Below are 20000 nucleotides of genomic sequence, written 5' to 3' on the forward strand. Positions count from 1 at the left end.
CGTTATTGGCATAAACCAAGGAAGCACGTGATTAAGATTGCCCGGCCTATCAAAAGCCACTACAGCGTCCATTTTTCACGGCACTGACGTCATGACGCTACGAAGCCACACGCTACTCTGTCGGATTATCGTGGGTTGTTTTTTTTTCTTTTCTTTTTCTTTCTTTTCTGGGTTTATCTCCTTGGATACGAAAAAAACCAACAACAACAACAACACACACACACACACACACACACACACACACACACACACAAACGGAATACGTGGGCATGTTTAGTCATCAAACTTGACCAGTTATCCTTCAATGTGGGCATCACAATTCGGTTTGTTACTTTCTAATCGGTGTTTCGATTTTAACCAACCATGACGCCCCCTCCCTCCCCCCCCCCACTCGCCCACCCCCCGCCAAAATCTCAAAAAAGGGGGAAAAAAAAATTTTTTTTTTGATACTATTTGCTAAAAGATATCATCAAGGTAAACGAGGTAAGTATCTATCGTCATTAAATTTAGAAACTTGGTGGATTTTTTAAGGAAAGGAGTTAACGAATTCAAAAATGTTCCAACAACCTTGATGAGAATTTCAAGTTGCAGGGTTAATGTATTCAAGAATGTTCCATTTGAAGTACTGTAACGCCAAAATGAAATATTTTTTCTTTTTCCTTTTTTTCTTATTCTGATATGTCCAAACATTTGTGCATAATAAGAATCGGCTGATTATAGATTGTAGAACTCGAAAGTACGTGCACATGCGCGCGCGCTCGCACACCAAACTACTACTTTTAAATGGATCTTTCTCAATAGACGATAAAATATTAATTACGGTCGTTCACAGTACTTGATCAGCGAGATATATACGATATAAGATCCAAAGAATCACCACGATAAATACGATATCATCTTCTACATATTGGGGAGAAAATAAAAATAAAACAAAACAAAACAAAAAACAAAAACAAAAAAAAAACTAGCAAAGGAAAACAAAACATTGTTTGGTAACCCGAGTCCGACGGTAATACTATGTTATTGATGATCCTCGTTAAGAATTATCATTACTAATTTATTTTCTTTATAATTTCATTTTTTTCTTTTTATCGATTTGTTCTCTTATCGTTTTTATTACTTGCTCTTTTTGTGGGATTCACTTATAACCAAAGTTGTACCAGATTGTTAGGTTCTGCCTAGCTTTTACCTGACTTCATGTGTGTGTGTGTGTGTGTGTGTGTGTGTTTTCATGTTTTGCATTTATTTGCTTATCATCATTATTTCTCTTTCATTTTGATTATTATTATCATCGTCATCATCATCATCATCATTATTATGATTATCTTTTTTTTTCTTTTTTTTTTTGTTCTCAAGGCCTGACTAAGCACGTTGGGTTATGCTGCTGGTCAGGCATCTGCTTGGCAGATGGAGTGTAGCGTATCTGGATTTGTCCGAACGCAGTGACGCCTCCTTGAGCTACTGATACTGATACTGATACTTTCACCTTACTGCTGGATTTCCTTTTCTTTTCATCAAAGTTATCCTGGATTGCTAGGTTCCCTTTCATCAAAGTTATACCAAATTGTCAGGTTCCTTTTCATCAAAGTTATTTATACCTTTCTGCTGGATTCCCTTACATCAAAGTAACCCTGTATTGCTGGATTCCCTTTCAACCAGATGGCTGGATTCCCGATTCCTTCATCATCAAAATTATGCCGGATTTGATCTGTGGGAAGCTTGCTTTGCTTAGCGATTTTTTTTTTCTTCTGAGAATTTCTGCACGCGTATGTGTGTGTGTGTGTGTGTGTGTGTGTGTGTGTGTGTGTGTGTGTGTGTGTGTGTGTGTATGTCTGTGTATATCTGTGTTTATGTCTGTGTGTCTGTGTGCAGCATCCAACTCAATGAAGAAAATATAAATAAATAAATAAATAAATACACCAATAAATACGCAAACAATATATACAGAATTTCATATTTCTTTGTCTTTATCAAAATAATGGCAGTTCGACAACCCCTCACAACCCCCAAAGAAAGAGTGGGGAGTGTGGGGGTGGGGGATGTAGGTTGAACCCATCGATGCTTGAACGCGGAAGTGGGAACAAAACCGGAAAGCATGAGGGGCAGTTGAAGAACGATGACTTGTTACCGGAAACTGGCCAAATGCCAGCCAAGCTGAACACACTGTGAACAGGGTGAGTGGGGCGGAAACGGTGGCCTAGTGGTTAATGCGCCCGACAAGGAAGCCAGTGCCCGCAGGTTCGAGTCCCTTTATTAAACCACGAATTTCATTAAACCTTGAGAGGTGGTTTTGGTGATGATGATGATGATGATGATATGGATACTTATACAGCGTGACTATCTTCGGTCGGAGATCAAGCTCCAAGCGCTTTACAAACACGGGGTCATTTGCACAACAGGCTGCCTTCCTGGGTAGAGCCGACCGACAGCTGCCCATGGGCGCTCGTCATTCGTTTCCTGTGTCATTTAATCAGGTTTCAATCACGCACACATACACACTCGTACAGACATGTAGCATTTTACGTGCATGACTTCTTTGTGCTTATTTACCCCTGCCGTGTAGGCAGCCATACTCCGTTTTCACGGGGGGTGCATGGTGGGTATGTTCTTGTTTCCATAACTAAAGGAACACTGACAAGAATTACAGTATCTATAACGTGCGTGTTTGATCTTCTGTGTGCGTATACACACGAATGGGGTTCAGACGCTAGCAAGTCTGCACACAATATGTTGACTTGGGAGATCGGAAAAAAATAATCTCCACATTTTACCCATCAGGCACTGTTACCGAGATTCGAACCCGGGACCCTCAGATTGAACGTCCGAAGCTTTCACCACTCGGCCATTTTGCGCCAGTTATCTGGATGTGACGATAAACCGAGATCCTGTATGCGAAAATGCAGTTGATCCACGTTCATGAACTATCGGCAACAAAAGGGGTGAATTTGGCACAAAGTGTGTAGATTGTTTAGCTTTGATGGTCCACCGAATATTCTTGCAGACAGAAAAAAAAGAAGAAAAAAAAAGTATGGGCGTTGCTGCACTCTAGTACTCTCTCGGGGGTGGGGGGGTGGGGTGGAGAGCAGCCTGAATTTCACACAGAGGAAAAAAAAAAAAAACAACACACCCTACCCCCCCCCCCCCCCCCCCCCCCCCCCCCAAAAAAAAAAAAAAAATCCGTTATGATAACAATACCAGTATCAGTAGCTCAAGGAGGCGTCACTGCGTTCGGTCAAATCCATATACGCTACACCACATTTGCCAAGCAAAATGCCTGACCAGCAGCCTAACCCAACGCGCTTAATCAGGCCTTGAGAAAAAAAAAAAAAGAATAAATAAACAAATAAATAAAATTAAATAAATAAAAAATAAAAAAAATAAAATAAAGTTTGTTTTTTTAATTTAAAAAAAAATAAATAAATAATATTTTTTAATTAATAATAATAATAAATTTAAAATAACAATAAAGTTGTGTGTTAGAGGTTCTAATTACAATGTCAAAACTCGGAACTCGGAGTTGTTAAAAATTTTCCATCTGCCTTGCCCCACCGCAGAAAACAATGGACAAGACAAAAGCGGTGGTGTCAAGGTCTTTTCTTTTTCTTTCCTTTTTTAATTTGTTAAAGGGCGCATTGTTCTTCTCCCTGTGTATTTCATTCAGCCAGAGATTTAGGATGTAGGACTTTACAGGCTGCAAGCAGAGCTTTGGTTTATGCTTCCTTCATTTATTCAAGAGCATTCTATTGCCCCCAGACGAATTCAAAGCTAGACGGGCGCAACAGCCGAGCGGTTAAAGCGTTGGACTTTCAATCTGAGGGTCCCGGCGCCTGGTGGGTAAAGGGTGGAGATTTTTCCGATCTCCCAGGTCAACGTATGTGCGGACCTGCTTGTGCCTGAACCTCCTTCGTGAGTATACTCAAGTAGAAGATCAAATACGCACGTTTAAGATCCTGTGATTCATTCCAGCGTGGTAGAGACGGAGAAAGATAGGGTTGCCTATCACTGTGATACAGACACTGAAAGCAGAGACAAGCAATCTTGTATTGGATTCTAGCCTTCGCACAGGAAGCCAGTGGAGTGTTCTGATGAGCAGTGATGCTGCACTCTCGACCCTGGGTTTACGGAGCACGACTGAGTCGGGCTGCATGATTCTGAATGCGTTGAAGTTTCGTTATCAGGTTTGATACCATGACAGTATGAAACAAAGAGCAAGCTTGCTGTCAGCAGCAGTGGAGAGTGAGTATAGTCTGCCTGATGTACGTGACAGACAGTTTGGCACAAGTGTTTGACATGCGCATCCATGGAAAGTTGTTTTCATCAAAGTAGAAGCCTTTTCTTTTCTTCTAAAACTGGGAAAATTGCATATGCCACACAACCAGAAATGGACATCAGATCAGAGATGGACTGGCAAATCTTTGAGTCGGTGCCAATAGCAATAAGCTCAGGTTTATCCTCATTCATCTTCAGCTTGTTCTCACCCATCCACTCAACCGCATCCTCGATACAATTTTTCAAACTACAAGCAAGAGTAGGAAAAAGTCGAGGGAAAATTGGAGTTGCGGCGTTGGGAATCAGCAGCAAAGAAATGTTATGAGTGACCTGGCTGACAATCGACAGTGCTTAGGGGCTGTGTACACATTGTAAATAAAACTGGGCCGAGGACCGAACCTTGTGGCAGTCTATACTTCAATACTAATGGATCAGAAAGAAAAAAAAAAAGGGAAACTAAGGAAAGAAAGAAGATAACATGAAAACGACACTTGCAGGCACGGTCTACAGACATACACAGGAAATGGCAAATAACGTGGTCAGTTTTCATCCAGATTGGTGAACGGAGAGAGAGATAGGGGGGGGGGGGTGGGGGGGGGGGCGTGAGACAGAGGGAAGGAGATAGAGGGACAGGGAGAGAGCGGGAGAGAAGGGGGCTGAGGGAGACAGACAGACAGGGAAAGAGAAGAATGGAGAGAGAGACAGAAAGAGAGACAGACAGTCAGACAGACAGACAGGGAAAGAGAGAATCTGAAGCAGACATACATACATACTGACAGACAGACAGACAGAACCTCAGACAGAAAGACAGAAAGTGCGCAAGAAAGAAAGAACAGACAACAACAACAACAAACCCGAATGAGATATGTTCCTACCAATTCACTAATCAAAATATCACGCTATACACTTCACATGTGTACACACACACACACACACACACACACACAACAACAACAACAACAACAACAACAACAACAACAACAAACAAACAAACAAATAACAACGACAAAACAACTATGAAATACACCTTTTACTGAGCCCAAACAGCGTTTTAGACTGCACAAACTCCTTCGTAACTCTAGACAAAAATAGAAAAAAACACTTAAACAAACCAACAAACCAACAGGAAATCAGGGACTGTGTTCTTCTGCAAAGGAAGACAGTTGCATTACAGTATCCTTCCTGACCCAGTCAGGCCCGGTATCAACTACACACCTCCCCCCCACTTCAAAACATGACCCCTGGCCTGACCAGACAACCTTTAGCGACAACCCGGAAACCAGTCTATTTCCGACAGCGTTTCCTTTCTTTCAGGGCGGAGGGAGATAAAAACGCCACGTTACTTAAGCAGGGAGATTTACGAGGGGCTAAAATTAGAAAGTTTAAGTGCGAAATTTAGCCTCCGGAAGATTTTTGCAATGTCACTTTCAGGTCGTACAATGCATTTTTTACCCACTTCACTCTGGCAGGGCAGATTAACACAACAGGAATCCCCGAGCCCTTCACCACGTAAAAGAATCCAAGGAAACGAGAGTTGTCCGTGTCGAAAGGAAACGTTGTCGCAAAATCCACTCAAATGTGTGTGTGTGGGGGGGGGGGGGGGGGGGGGGGGGGGAGGGGGTGTGTGATTAAAGTCTGGTTGAATGACACAGGAAACGAATGACTAGCGCCTAAATGCAGCTCCCAATCGGCTCTACCCAGGAAGGCAGTCTGTTGTGCAAATGACTCCGTCTTTGTAAAGCGCTTGAGGGGGGCTTGGTCTCTGACCGAGAACAGACGCTATATAACTGTCCATATCAATCGGAAATCAGTCAATAGAAGGCAGAAATGAGGGAATTTCAGTCACCCGCATACAAATGCGCTGACTCGAGCAACACATCATTGATTGTGCAGGTACACTAACAATAAACAGCATCAGCAATGATTATTCTCCCATGAAAAAAACAACAAAAAACACGTAGCAGGGACACGCCATTAAGATGACGCCATCGTCAGAGTCGGGAAGCAGGCACTGTCAGTATTGTATTGTATTGTATTGTATTGTAGTTTAGTTTAGTTTAGTGTAGTGTAGTGTGGTGCAGTGTACTGTACATTTTTTTTATCACAACATATTTCTTTGTGTGAAACTCGGTCTGGAAAAAAAACCCGAAAAAAACCGAGAAAAAAAAAAGAAGCAGAAATCCACTGACTTTGATAGGTATACACATACATAAGCAAGCACTCAAGGCCTGACAAGCGCGTTGGTTTATGCTGCTGTTCAGGCAGATGTGGTGTAGCGCATAGGGTTTTGTCCGAACGCAATGACGCCTCCTTGAGAGACTGAAACTGAAACTGAACTGAAACTGCCGTCTCGAGCAGCATTAGTGGTGACATCCAGGAAGGCGCAGAGAATGATATACAGGATGAGATACAGTCTGACAAAGACGGATGTTTTTGGACCAATGGAACCTGTCTTGTCTTCTTCGAGTGTCCGCCAGCTTTATCTCCCTTCCCTGAATAAAATAAGATGAAATAGAATAAAGTAAAATGGAGTGCAATAAAACAGTGTAAAATAAAACAGAATAAAATAAAGTACAATAAAATAAACCAAGATAAAATAGAATAAACCAAAATAAAATAACATATGAAATGAAATAGAATAAAATAAAATAAAATGGAATAAAAATTCCTGTCAGTTGACTCAAGACCAGAAATGGAGTAAGGTGACGACAAGGAACCTTTGTGACCTCTGCCTCACATTCCCCAACCCCACCCCCACTCACACCTACGCATACCCCCCACCCCCCTTACCCCTAACCCCCTCCCAACTCCCTCCTCTTCCATCTCCACTCACCTAACAACTCCTGCCCCCCCCCCCCCCCTCAGCCCCGCTCCCCCCAGCCCCCATCCACCACCCATATTCAGCTCTTCCACCTCTGACTTTCCTGTATTTTGTTTTATTTTGTATCGCCAGAGTTTGGACGCGCGACCTTAAAGGACGTGTGTGTGTGTGTGTGTGTGTGTGTGTGTGTGTGTGTGTGTGTGTGTGTGTGTGTGTGTGTGTCCTGCGTCAGACAGGTTAGCTGGCCTCTGTCAGTCTGTCAGTCTGTCTGTCTGTCTGTCTGTCAGTCTGTCTGTCTGTCTGTCAGTCTGTCCGCCTGCCAGTCTGCGCCAGGAACAAAGGAAGCACAGTACCAGCTTGTTGGCTGGTGACCTTACCTGAATAGAGGGGCTCTGTGTATGTGTGGGTGGGTGGGTGTGAGGGTGAGCAGGTGTGGGAGGAAGGGGGATAAAAGGGGGCGTGGGGGAAGGGGGGGAAGGGTGTATGAGGGGTGGAGGAACGGACAGGAAGAAGTGGAGTCCAGTGGAGGTGGGGGTAGGGGTGAGGTGGTTAAGGGGGGGAGGGGGTGCGGTAGAGTGAGGAATGAAGAGGGGGTCAAAGGGATGGGGTGGAGAAGGTATGCGGAGTGGGGTGGGAGGGGTGGGGGCGGGGGGTTGGGGTGGGGGTTGGGGGAGGGAGAACACGACGGGTGTTACCGTCAGCTGGTGTCACCTCGATTCGCCTAGTCCTGATTCATCTAGTCCTGGTGTTCACCTAGTTCTGATTCACCTAGCCCTGATTCGCCTATCCTGTTTCGCCTAGTTTTGACTCACCTAGTCCTGATTCTCCAAGACCCGGTTCGCCTAGTTCTGATTCACCTAGTCCTGGTTCACACAGTCCTGATTCTCCTAGCCCCAGTTCGCCTAGTCCTGATTCACCTAGTCCTGGTTCACACAGTTCTGAGTCACCTAGCCCAAGTTCGCCTAGTCCTGATTCACCTAGTCCTGGTTCTCCTAGCCCCGATTCGCCTGGTCTTGGTTCACCTAGTCCTGATTCACCTAGTCCCGATTTACCTCGTCCCGGTTCGTCTAGTCCTAGTTCGCCTAGTCTTGATTCATCTAGTCCTGGTTCTCCTATTCCTGGTTCACCTAGTCCTGATTCTCCTATTCCTGGTTCACCTAGTCCCGATTCCCCTAGTTCTGATTCACCTAGTCCTGATTCACCTAGTCCCGGTTCGCCAACGTTTTGATCGTACAGCCACCATCAATGGCCCCCTAAAGACCATGATTCGTTGTCCTCTTTCGTCTTCTCGCCGTTCCCGAATCGCCTAATCAGCATCTTTGTCTGTCTGTCTGCCTGTCTATCTATCTGTCTATCTGTTTGTCTATCTATCTATCTTCCAAACACACGCCTGCACCTCCCTCCCCTCCACACACACACATGTGCACACACGCTCTTCGCAACAGAAGAGTGTTTAATTTCAAATACGTTTGTGGACAGATACCAGAAACCTACTCAGATCGCAAACAGAACTGAAAGGCGTGCGCGCTGACGGAAAAAAAAAAAAAAAAAAAGAAAAAGAAAAAAAGAACTTCAGGAGAAGCCGAAAACTATATGAATCGGGAAAGCTCTCTCTCTCTCTCTCTCTCTCTCTCTCTCTCTCTCTCTCTCTCTCTCTCTCTCTCTCTCATTTCATTTATCATATTGTGTGTATGTGTGTGTATGCGTGTGTGAGGGCATGGTATAAAGAAGCTTCCAGCTTATCCATTCTATCCTCAATAAAACATTTGTCATTGTCATTGTCATCTCTCTCTCTCTCTCTCTCTCTCTCTCTCTCTCTCTCTCTCTCTCTCTCTGGTGTCCTACGTACGTTAAATCACAACAGGCACTACTCAACACCACCGGTGACCCAGCAGTTGTGAAGATTCTCCTCTGGTGTGTGGCCTCCCGGCGACCTAACATCGATTCGTTTCCAGACGACTGCCGACGCTGGAACCGCGACAGACGAATTCGAATGTGGCTGCGTATGGATAGTTCTGAATGATCGGCGTATGAGTTAAAGAAAAAAGCCACTGAAACGGTACAGGTGATGAGATAAATAACATGGATACTTATATAGCGCTTATCCTCGGTCTGAGACCAAGCTCTAAGAGCTGTACAAAGACGGGGTCATTTCCACAACAGACTGCCTACCTGGGTAGAGCCGAATGGCGGCTGCCAGTGGGCGTTCATCATTCGTTTCCTGTGTAAGCGGAAAAATTGGCAAGCACTGTTCATGGGGTGGTTAGCTTCAACAGATATCAGAAAGGCAGACATGACGTGGAATTCTTCTTCTTCTTCTTCTTCTTCTTCTTTCAAGGGCTGCAACTCCCAGGTTCATTCGTAAGTACACGAGTGGGCTTTTACGCGTATGACCATTTTCACCCCGCCATGTCGGCAGCCATACCCCGTTTTCGGGGGTGTGCATACTGGATATGTTCTTGTTTCCAAAACTCACAGAACGCTGACATGGATGACAGGATTTTTAACATGCGTATTTGATCTTCAGCTTGCGTATACACACGAAGGGGGTTCATGCACAAGCAGGTCTGCACTTTATGTTGACCTGGGAGACACGGAAAAATCCCCACCCCTCACTCACCAGGAGCCGTTACCGAGATTCGAACTCGGGACCCTCAGATTGAAAGTCCAACGCATTAACCACTCAGCTACTGCGCCCGTCATAAAGTGGAATGATTATGGCGACTGATGAAGGAGAAAGGTTGACTCAGCAGGGGTGGAACATTTGACTGGTTTGTCTACAGCGAATGAGACGGTGATACATCGCACACATGGCTTGACCGTCATGTAACTTATGCAACGTCTTCTTTCATCCAATGAATTGGTAACACCAACACATGGCTTGACCATTATGGAACGCATGTTATATCTTTCCTCTTCTTTCTTTCTTTCTTTCTTTTTCTTTCTTATCTTGTCTATCTCTATTACTTTCCATGTTTTTGTGTAATATCTGGATAGATGTAAAACAATATTTCAATAATAGTTCTAATTTCAAGAAATATACCAAAGGGGAAAAAAAAACATACAACCCAAATGCTTTCGTAAGCCTGTTCCCAAAATCCTGTATTCATGAACAGCTGTAGAAGTCATTCCAAATGGTTCACAACAAGACACTTGGCTGTCTAGTACGACTCTTAAGTACTGTGGTTCTTAGAATGAATAGTTAAAGGACTATTGCAGTGTGAGTGTGAAGTCGAGTTTTATTAGTGTTCGCGTACCACGTTTTCTTCACACAGAAACAAGCTTTCGAGTTTCAGAATACCAAGTATGCCCCGTTTTCTCTTTCCCTGTTTGTCTGTCTGGTTGGCTGGCTGGCTCTGTCTGTCTGTCTGTCTGTCTGTCTCTCCCCTCTCTCTCCCAATATGTGAGAAGAGAGAGAGGTGGGTGGGGACAGACAGATAGACAGACAGACAGAAAGACACAGACAGAGAGAGACGGAGAGACAGAGGCAGAGAGAGAGAGAGACAGACAGAGAGAGAGACGTACAGACAGACAGATACATACACAGACAGAGACAGACCGACAGATAATTTATAGGGAGAGTGATAGACAGGCAGGGAGGGAGACAGGCAGAAAAAGAGACAGAGACACATACAGAAGGGGGAAGCAGAGAGTGATCCCATGCTCCCTACAGGCAGTACTTGGAGACGCAAGAGAGAGGGCCACTCATATCGGACATGCCACTGACACCGACCCCATAGCGCACTGAGCGCCACTGACATCCAGGCTTGTTGAGCTCTTTATCTCAAGTACCTCTTCCACTTGCTGTGTTTTTGCTTTTTCCAACCCCTTAACAGCTGCTGACAAGTATGCTTCGACAGCGAAGGACTGTCACCTCATGGCTGAGAGAGAAAAAAAAACAACAACAGAGATACTGAGCTTATAGGTCAGAATTTCGGTCATCTAGTAGTTTTGAACGTCTTCCTCTGGAGAAAGTGCTACTTGTTTTTGGTTCAGCAAAAACAAAAAAAACAAAAAAAACAAACAAAAAAAAATGCCATAACTGACATGTGTTAAAAAAAAAGAAGGAAATATTGTTTCATCAAAGCTGCTGTCATACTGATCGTATTAAGGAAATATTGTTTCGTCAAAACTCCTGTCATACTGATCGTATTTCACACACACACACACACACACACACAAAAATGTTCAGAGGTAAAGGGGTGAATGGTCTGTGGTGCTTGATTCGGAAATTCTTGTTTGTTCTGGTTACATCAAATGGGCCCCAGTATCAGAGGTTCTGACTTCGAACAACCAGACCTCGAAAAGTTCATATGTCATGGATTGAGGAGTGAGCATCGTTTATTGCTTTGTACGGGATATTATTTGGAGGAAGAAACTGTACAATAATTAGTTCAGTTGTCACTTGTGTGCGTTCACACATTGTTCGTTTTCTTATGAGCTATGACATCCAGTGGGCTACTCTCTCACTCTCTCTGTGTCTGTGTGTCTGTCTGTCTGGATATCTCTCTCTCTCTCTCTCTCTCTCTCTCTCTCTCTCTCTGTCTCTCTTTCTCTCTCTCTCTTATGAGACATGACATATATAATGCAGTATTGTGTAGTGTAGACCCTGTTTCAGGACGGGGACTGGATGAAAAAAAAAAAGCGCGTCAGTGCTTATCTATTATCCTTGAAAATAAAGAGTTCTGTCTTGTCTTGTCTTGCCTTGTCTTACCCTCTTGCATGCACACTCACACTCTCTCGCGCCCTCACTCTATGCTTCTCTTCCCAATATAATCTAAAATGATGAGAGAGCGAGAGAGAGAGAGAGAGAGAGAGAGAGAGAGAGAGAGAGAGCGTACACACACACACACACACACACACACACACACACACATCCGCATACACACAAACACACACACACACACACACACACACACACACACACACACACACACACACACACACATTCCAACCCCACCCACAGAAATACGCCCATCCTCTCACACACACTCACTGGTCCGATCATTATCAAACCGCTGAACTTCCTGTAAATCAACACACACACACACACACACACACACACACACACACACACACACACACACACACACGCAAGCACACACGCACGCACGCACACACGCACGCATCTCATTCACATAAACAAACAGGAAGTGAACTGAAAATGACTTTCAGCCAAGCATGGCTGTGTGGGAGGGCCTTAGAAGTACATTGGGCAAAAATATGATCAAAATACAACGGTAATGAGCAATCGACTGGTTGATTGACGGACTGACGGACTGACTGACTGACTGACGGACTGACTGACTGAATCCACGAAGGCTTCAACAGTGCATGGAAAAAAAAAACAAGCAAACAAACAAAACGAAACAAAATCGCACATTACGAATATCATTGTGCTGTGCTGTGCTGTGTTGTGCTGTGCTGTGCTGTGTTGTGCTGTGCTGTGTTGTGTTGTGCTGTGCTGTGTTGTGCTGTGCTGTGCTGTGCTGTGCTGTGCTGTGTTGTGCTGTGCTGTGCTGTGTTGTGCTGTGCTGTGTTGTGCTGTGTTGTGCTGTGTTGTGCTGTGCTGTGCTGTGTTGTGCTGTGCTAGGCTCTGCTGTGCTCTGTTGTGTCGTGTCGTATCGTGTCGTGTCGTGTCGTGTCGTGTCGTGTCGTGTCGTGTCGTGTCGTGTCGTGTCGTGTCGTGTCGTGTCGTGTCGTGTCGTGTCGTGTCGTGTCGTGTCGTGTCGTGTCGTGTCGCGTCGCGTCGCGTCGTGCCGTGTGTTGTGTTGTGTTGTTTTGCGACGCGTTGTATTGTATTGTATTGTATTGCATTGTATTATGGTTGCATTGCGTTGCGTTACGCAACGCTGTATTGTATTGTATTGTATTGCATTGCGTTGCGTTACGTAACGCTGTATTGTATTGTATTGTTTTGTTTTGTATTGCATTGTATTGTATTGTGACAACAGATTTATTTGTTCGAAAGTAGTGCTGCTCTTCCCGGAGAGGAGAGTGCGGCGGCACAGTGTGGCGCCACCCCTTTATCTTTAGTCTGAAATTGTCTTTGTTTTACTCTCAAGCTGGATTTCTATCCTCTCATCCGAAAGACTGGCACCCAGACCACCGCCGAATCTTGTAATGGTGAGAGCGGATGGGGAGAGGGAGGTGTTAAAGATCCCGGGGTCGTATGTGGGATTCGAACCCTATGTGGCACTCGCTTTCTAGTAGGAAGCGTTACCACTAGGCCATCGCGCCACCAAGCGCAGAGGACGTTGATTGTTCTGTTCCATGCAGTGTTGAACAAGTCCTAAGAACTCCAGATTCATCATATCAAAGGGATGTGTGTATGGACACAGGACAGGCCAGTTTGATTGATTAAAGAGGACTGGACTCAGTGGGCTGTTGGATACATGTTTGATTTGATATGACTTGATTTGATTTCGTAGCTTCGTCTTCTTTTTCTTCTTCTGCGTTCGTGGGCTGCAACTCCCACGTTCAATCGAATGTACACGAGCGGGCTTCTACCTGTAGGACCGTTTTTACCCCGCCATGTAGGCAGCCATACTCCGTTTTCGGGGGTGTGCATGCTGAGTATGTTCTTTGTTTCCATAACCCACCGAACACTGACATGGATTACAGGATCTTTAACGTGTGCGTACTTGATCTTCTTCTTGCCTATACACACGAAGGGGGTTCAGGCACAAACAGGTCTGCACATATGTTGGCCTGGGAGATCGGAAAAAAATCTCCACCCTTTACCCACCAGGCGCCGTCACCGAGATTCGAACCCGGGACCCTCAGATTGAAAAGTCCAACGCTTTAACCACTCGGCTGTTGCGCCCGTCGATTTCATGGCTATGTATGTCAGTGACACAAGTCGCCTTGCTGGGCAGGACGCCTAATTAGAAAGTGCGTGGACTAGGTTCGGTTAACGCAAGGACCTGATTTTAGTTGTTGTTTTTACCCATGCACCCCTCCCACACTCCTCCTTCTGTTGTCTCGAGTGATGGCCTGGGTGCTAGTCTTTTGAAGAACACACTAAACCGAGGTTCAGTGCAACCAGCTGCAGGCGCCTTATTCACGTAAAAGAAACCGCGGCAGTATACACAGACAAGTACCATTTTTTTCAGAGAAATATAACGGCTGTTTATGCATACAGGGTAAAAAAAAACAACTACACATATAAAGAAAAGGTGGCGCTATACTGTGGCAAGGCGCTGTCACATGAGAAAACAGCCCTGCATTCCACAGAGAGAAAATTTTGTGACGAAAAAGTAAATTAAATTTTTTTTAAAATCAGAAAGCAATAGCGCTTGAGCATAATGCATTAAGAATACTATACAACACGCGAAGACAACAATGAACGGGGAGACAGACAGACAGACAGAGAGACAGAAACATAGAGTCAAAGAGAGAGACAGACAGACAGACAGACAGACAGAAACATAGAGAGTCAAAGAGAGAGAGTGAGACAGACAGAGAGACAGACAGAGACAGACAGAAACAGAGACAGTCAAAGAGAGAGACAGAGAGAGACAGACAGACAGAGAGACAGTCAAAGAGAGACAGACAGACAGACCGGGACAGAGACAGAGACAGAGAGAGAGAGGGAGGGGGAGGGAGAGAGACAGACAGACAGCAGACAGACAGAAACAGAGGCAGTCAAAGAGAGAGAGAGAGAGAGAAAGAGGCAGAGACAGAGAGAGACAGAGACAGAGAGAGACCGTCACAGAGAGTGAGAGAGAGACATAGAGAACAAAATCCAAAGCTCTCACAGCACAAATCCCGTCGGGTTTTGTAGTTCTCGAAGCATGTCGTCGTGGTCCCGTGAAGCCATGAGTGTTTGTGACGTCAGTACTCCAAGTCACATGGTTAGAAGTGTCCAATCAGGTGCCTGGATTATGTATCCCACGCTTCCTGGGGGATTCTCATGGTGTCCACGTCACTGGCCTGAAAACACGTCAAGCTGGTTTGAAAACAAGTCTGGAAACAGCAATTGTATTGTATTGTATTGTATTGTATCTATTCTATTCTATTCTATTCTATTGCGCTGCGTTCGCATTGCATTGTGTTGCGTTGCGTTGTGCTGTATTGTATTATATTGTATTGTATTGCGTTGACTTGCCTTGCCTTGCGTTGTGTTGTGTTGCGTTGTGTTGTGTTGTGTCGTGCTGTGCTGTGTTGTGCTGTGCTGTGCTGTGCTGTGTTGCGTTGCGTTGCGTTGCGTTGCGTTGTGTTGATACAACACAATTTCTCTGAGTGAAATTCGGGCGTCCAGACCAATATCAACCTGACAGCTTACAAATACGGGCTCGCATGTATGATACACGGAGTCATGAAGTTAAAGGCTAGTTTGGGTCAAAGGGGCAGATCGCTTCCTGTTTTGCTTTGTCAGCCATCAAAAAATTCCATGGCAAGCAAACCAAACAAACAAACGAAAGTAAATGAATAAATACCCCCCGAAAACGGAGTATGGCTGCGTACATGGTGTGGTAACTACTATCAAACACGTAAACGCCCACTCATGTACATACGAGTGAACGTGGGAGTTGCAGCCCAAGAAGGAAGAAAAATAAATAATAAATAGATAAATAGACAAATAAATAAATACATAGATAAACAGATAGATAAATAAACAACAACAACAACAAAAACAGCAAAATTTTTTAAAAAAAGGGGGAGGGGGGGATGTCTGGAATGTCCGCCAAGTCTCTGGGAATCTTGGTGTACGATTAAACAACAACAAAAAAACGGAAGGTAACAGCCGCCGTGGCGAAGTGGTTAGCGTCGCGGACTGACGGCTGGGAGGACGCGGGTTCGAATCCCAGCGGAGGTGGGTTTTTCGGCCCGTGGCCGGCTCCTACCCAGAGTTGAGTGTGCTGTGGGCTTAAATGGGGAGACTGGGACCACACAGTCGAGTGTCATCCACTTCAAGGATGCGTCTCTGGGTGTGTTGCTCTAATTACCTGACCAACACTGCAAGTGTCTGTATCTCTCGGGCCTGGTTAACGCCGGGATATCATTATGACAGGAAGCGTTGAGTACAGCCTTGTCACGCAGTCCCAAACCAAAATGGACCTCCATAGCAACATCGTCTTCATCGTCATCAATATAAAAAAAAATATAGTCTCAAAGTCTGTGGCCTTTCATGCCCTGCTCGCATGGTGACCTCAGTTTCGATACCCCTCCACTTCCGTACTTTGGGTGAGTCCTGTCAATGTCGTCAGTGTCGGCAGATTTATGGGTGGCTGTTGTTTGAGGGACGTGGTGGCGGTCTCCACTCTGGGAGGGACGCTCACTCAGTCTGGCTCCGCGACTAAGCCATTATTGTCGTTAGAAGGGGACTTATAGGTGGTGTCCTAAGTACGTTAAAACAGAACAGGCACCACTGAACACCACCGAAGTGACTCAACAGCAGTGCAGGGTCTCCTCTGGTGTGTGGCCTCCTGGCGACCTAACATCGATGGTTCCCTGTGGACTGCCGACGCTGGAACTGCGAAGGACGAACCCGGGTGTGGCCGTGTATTGGGGGAATCTAAATGAGCGGCGTGGGAATAATGCCACTGAAACGGTGCAGATGATGGGGTAGCAAAAAAAAAAAAAAATAAATAAATAAAAAATAACAAAAACAACAACAACAAAAACGGAAGGTTAAAAAGGGGGAGGGAGGGCTAGGGAGGGGTAAAAATCCTGGAACAGCATCAATTAGCAGGAAGGCAGAAACCAGGTTATAAAGGGCTGCTGGGTACAAAACGGGTCTGACACAAGAAAACACCAGATGCCAGTTTTTGGGGGGAGTCACACAAAAAAACAGAACAGCAATAATTTCCTCTTCTTGTTTTCTTCAGCTCACGCCTGTTTCTCTCTCTCTCTCTCTCTCTCTCTGTGTGTGTGTGTGTGTGTGTGTGTGTGTGTGTGTGTGTGTGTGTGTGTGTGTGTGTGTGTGTGTGTGTGTCTCTGTCTCTCTGTCTCTGTCTCTCTCTCTCTCTCTCTCTCTCTCTCTCTCTCTCTCTCTCTCTCTCTCTCTCTCTCCACATCGTGTCGCAAACACCAACTGGCATTCATCACCATCACCATCACCAGCTTCTAAACCCTCCCAGAACCATAAATCACTGTTTGGAGGAGCGGAGTTTTAAACGCACAGCAGAACAGATAGCCAGACTTCAACCCTGAGTCAGTTTCGCGCCCAGTAAACGATCCGAAACGAGGAGAAATGGGCCGTAATTCTCGCAGCAAGTTAACCCGAACCCCACCAGCAAAACATTACACATATGCCGCCGCCACACCAATGAATTACGTCGAGCTACAAGAAGTGAGGGAGAGGAGCTCACTCCCAAGTGCCAAAGAGACGAGAGACGGTTCTCATGTGACAGGCAGGAGTCTATACAACATATCGTCGGGCTGCTGAGTTAGGCTGGCATCCCTGCGATGCATCTGTCTCCACAGAATATAAAAAAAACAAAAACATAAACAAACAACAACTGTAGAAACATTCCAGCCATTATTGTTTCACTGTCAGGACCACACAAGTTTCACGTCGCATTGTTACACGCACAATACTTAACTTGTCAACGGCCTGCCCTGCGCGTGTGAAGGCTCAACTTTGTCGCCCCTGCATATTTTGTCACCCCTGTCGTGTTATTTCGTCGCCCCTGCACATTTTGTCACACTTGCCGTGTTATTTTGTGTCGTCCTGTACAAGCTGTCGCCCTGTGCATATAGTCGCTGTGCAATATTAATTTGTCACCACTTTGTCACCCGGTACATTTGGTCGCCTCTGCCGTATGTCTTTACTGTCCTGTATCAGTGTGTGTATTTACCTTTCGCATGCACATCAATTTTCCACACTGTTCCACGGTCGGCATAGCGTAGCAAAAGAGTTGCCCGGTAGAAAGAACTTCTATTGCTAAAGTAATACAGTTACAAATGTATAGTTCCCGAGTTTGATGGGATACAGCAATATCAAGGAATCGTTGAATCTGTTAACACCTTTCTTTAAAAAAAATAACATTTCTTTATATAAAAACAAAGGTTAAAAGTCCCACAGTCTTTTGCTGCCGCCGGGGCAGTTAATTCTTCTTCTTCTTCTTCTTCTTCTGCGTTCACTCGTATGCACACGAGTGGGCTTTTACGTGTATGACCGTTTTTACCCCGCCATGTAGGCAGCCATACTCCGTTTTCGGGGGTGTGCATGCTGGGTATGTTCTTGTTTCCATAACCCACCGAACGCTGAAATGGATTACAGGATCTTTAACGTGCGTATTTGATCTTCTGCTTGCATATACACACGAAGGGGGTTCAGGCACTAGCAGGTCTGCACATATGTTGACCTGGGAGATCGTAAAAATCTCCACCCTTTACCCACCAGGCGCTGTCACCGTGATTCGAACCCGGGACCCTCAGATTGACAGTCCAACGCTTTAACCACTCGGCTATTGCGCCCGTCAGTTAATTCATATCCACTGGTCTTAAGTTTCGAATAGGAAAGCGAGTGCAGATCTTCTCCTTCCCTAACCGAAGTCAGGTACCCATTCACACCTGCATGGAGTGAGGAAAATCGTAGTAACTTGCCTTTCCAAAGGACCCAACACCATGCCGAAACAGGAGGCTCGAACCCTCATCTCTGGTGAACACTGGATCACAAGTACAACGTCTGACCCGTTCTGCCACGGTGTCTCACAGTCATATAATTCCCGAGAAAAAAAAAAAGTCTGTTAAAGAGAGAGAAAACAAAAAAGGCTCCACAGTTCTTTTTATCACACTGCAAACCCGTCTAATCATCCGATCTGTTAACACTCTCGTGCCGTTTCATCACAGTCATTGAGACCTGAGCAATGGGCGCCAAACACAGGAAATGATTCAAGTGCTGTCGAGTTGTTTGTGTGTGTGTGTGTGTGTGTGTGTGTGTGTGTGTGTGTGTGTGTGTGTGTGTGTGTGTGTGTGTGCGTGTGTGTTTGCAGTTGTGTGGTTGTGTGTGAGTGTGTATGCGTGTGTGTGTGTTTGCAGTTGTGTGGTTGTGTGTGAGTGTGTATGTGTGTGTGTGTGTGTGTGTGTGTGTGTGTGTGTGTGTGTGTATGTGTGCGCGCGCGCGCGCGTGTGTGTGTGTTTGCAGTTGTGTGATCATGTGAGTGTGTGTGTGTGGACGGGGAGGCGGAGAGACAAAGAGAGACGGAGGCAGAGACAGAGACAGACAGACAGAGAAAGAGTGACAAAGTGAGACAGAGGAAGGGAAAAGGGAGAAAGAGAGACAGAGACAGTGGAAGAGAGACAAAGAAAGAGAGAGAAAAAGACAGACAGAAAGAGAGACAGACAGACAGACAGAGAGGAAATAGAAAGAGAGAGAGGGAAAAAAGAGAGAAAAAGAGAGAGAGAGTGACAGAGAATGAGAAAGTGATAGAGAGAGAGACAGAGAAAGAGAGAGACAGGGGAGGGGGGGGAGACAGGCAAAGAGACAAAGAGAGAGACGGAGACAGAGACAGAGAGGGAGACAGAGACAGAGATAGATAGAGAGAAATATATACAGAGAGAGAAAGAGAGACATACAGACAGGGATGATTAGAGAGAGAGAGAGAGAATTAGAGGGAGAGAAAGGAGAGGAGAAAGAGACGGAGAGAGAGAGACAGAGAGAGGAGAGATACTCTTGAAGCGAGGGAGGGGTGAGGGGTGAGGTGAGGGGTGAGGGGGGCACTTGCAGGTCCTCGACTCCCATCCTCGTGGTCAAGGAGTGTCATGACTGCTGACTGCTCGTATCCTGCTTTTCCAAAGGGACCCCCTTCTCCAGATGACACTGTTTGTTTGTTTGTTTGTTGTGCGCCGCGTAGTGATGCTGCACTCAAGAGAGAGGACAGTCCACTAGTGGTCGGTGGTGAGAAACTGGTTAAAACAATATTCTGTTTGAACTAAACTTATCACTAACAGAAACAGA

General features: G+C 45.4%; 1 protein-coding gene across 4 annotated transcripts in view; it reads right to left on the bottom strand.

Moving 5' to 3' along the window:
* LOC143298888 (uncharacterized) overlaps positions 1–20000 on the bottom strand; it is a 208853-nt gene that overhangs the window by 43398 nt on the left and 145455 nt on the right. For all 4 annotated transcript variants that reach the window (XM_076611902.1, XM_076611904.1, XM_076611899.1 and 1 more), the window contains exon 2: positions 14851–15025. In XM_076611902.1, coding sequence (XP_076468017.1) covers positions 14851–14912 — 62 coding nt within the window. In that variant the 5' untranslated portion in view covers positions 14913–15025. The remainder of the gene's footprint in view (positions 1–14850; positions 15026–20000) is intronic.

This window comes from Babylonia areolata, chromosome 24, assembly GCF_041734735.1.
Source record: "Babylonia areolata isolate BAREFJ2019XMU chromosome 24, ASM4173473v1, whole genome shotgun sequence".
NCBI lineage: Eukaryota > Metazoa > Mollusca > Gastropoda > Neogastropoda > Buccinidae > Babylonia > Babylonia areolata.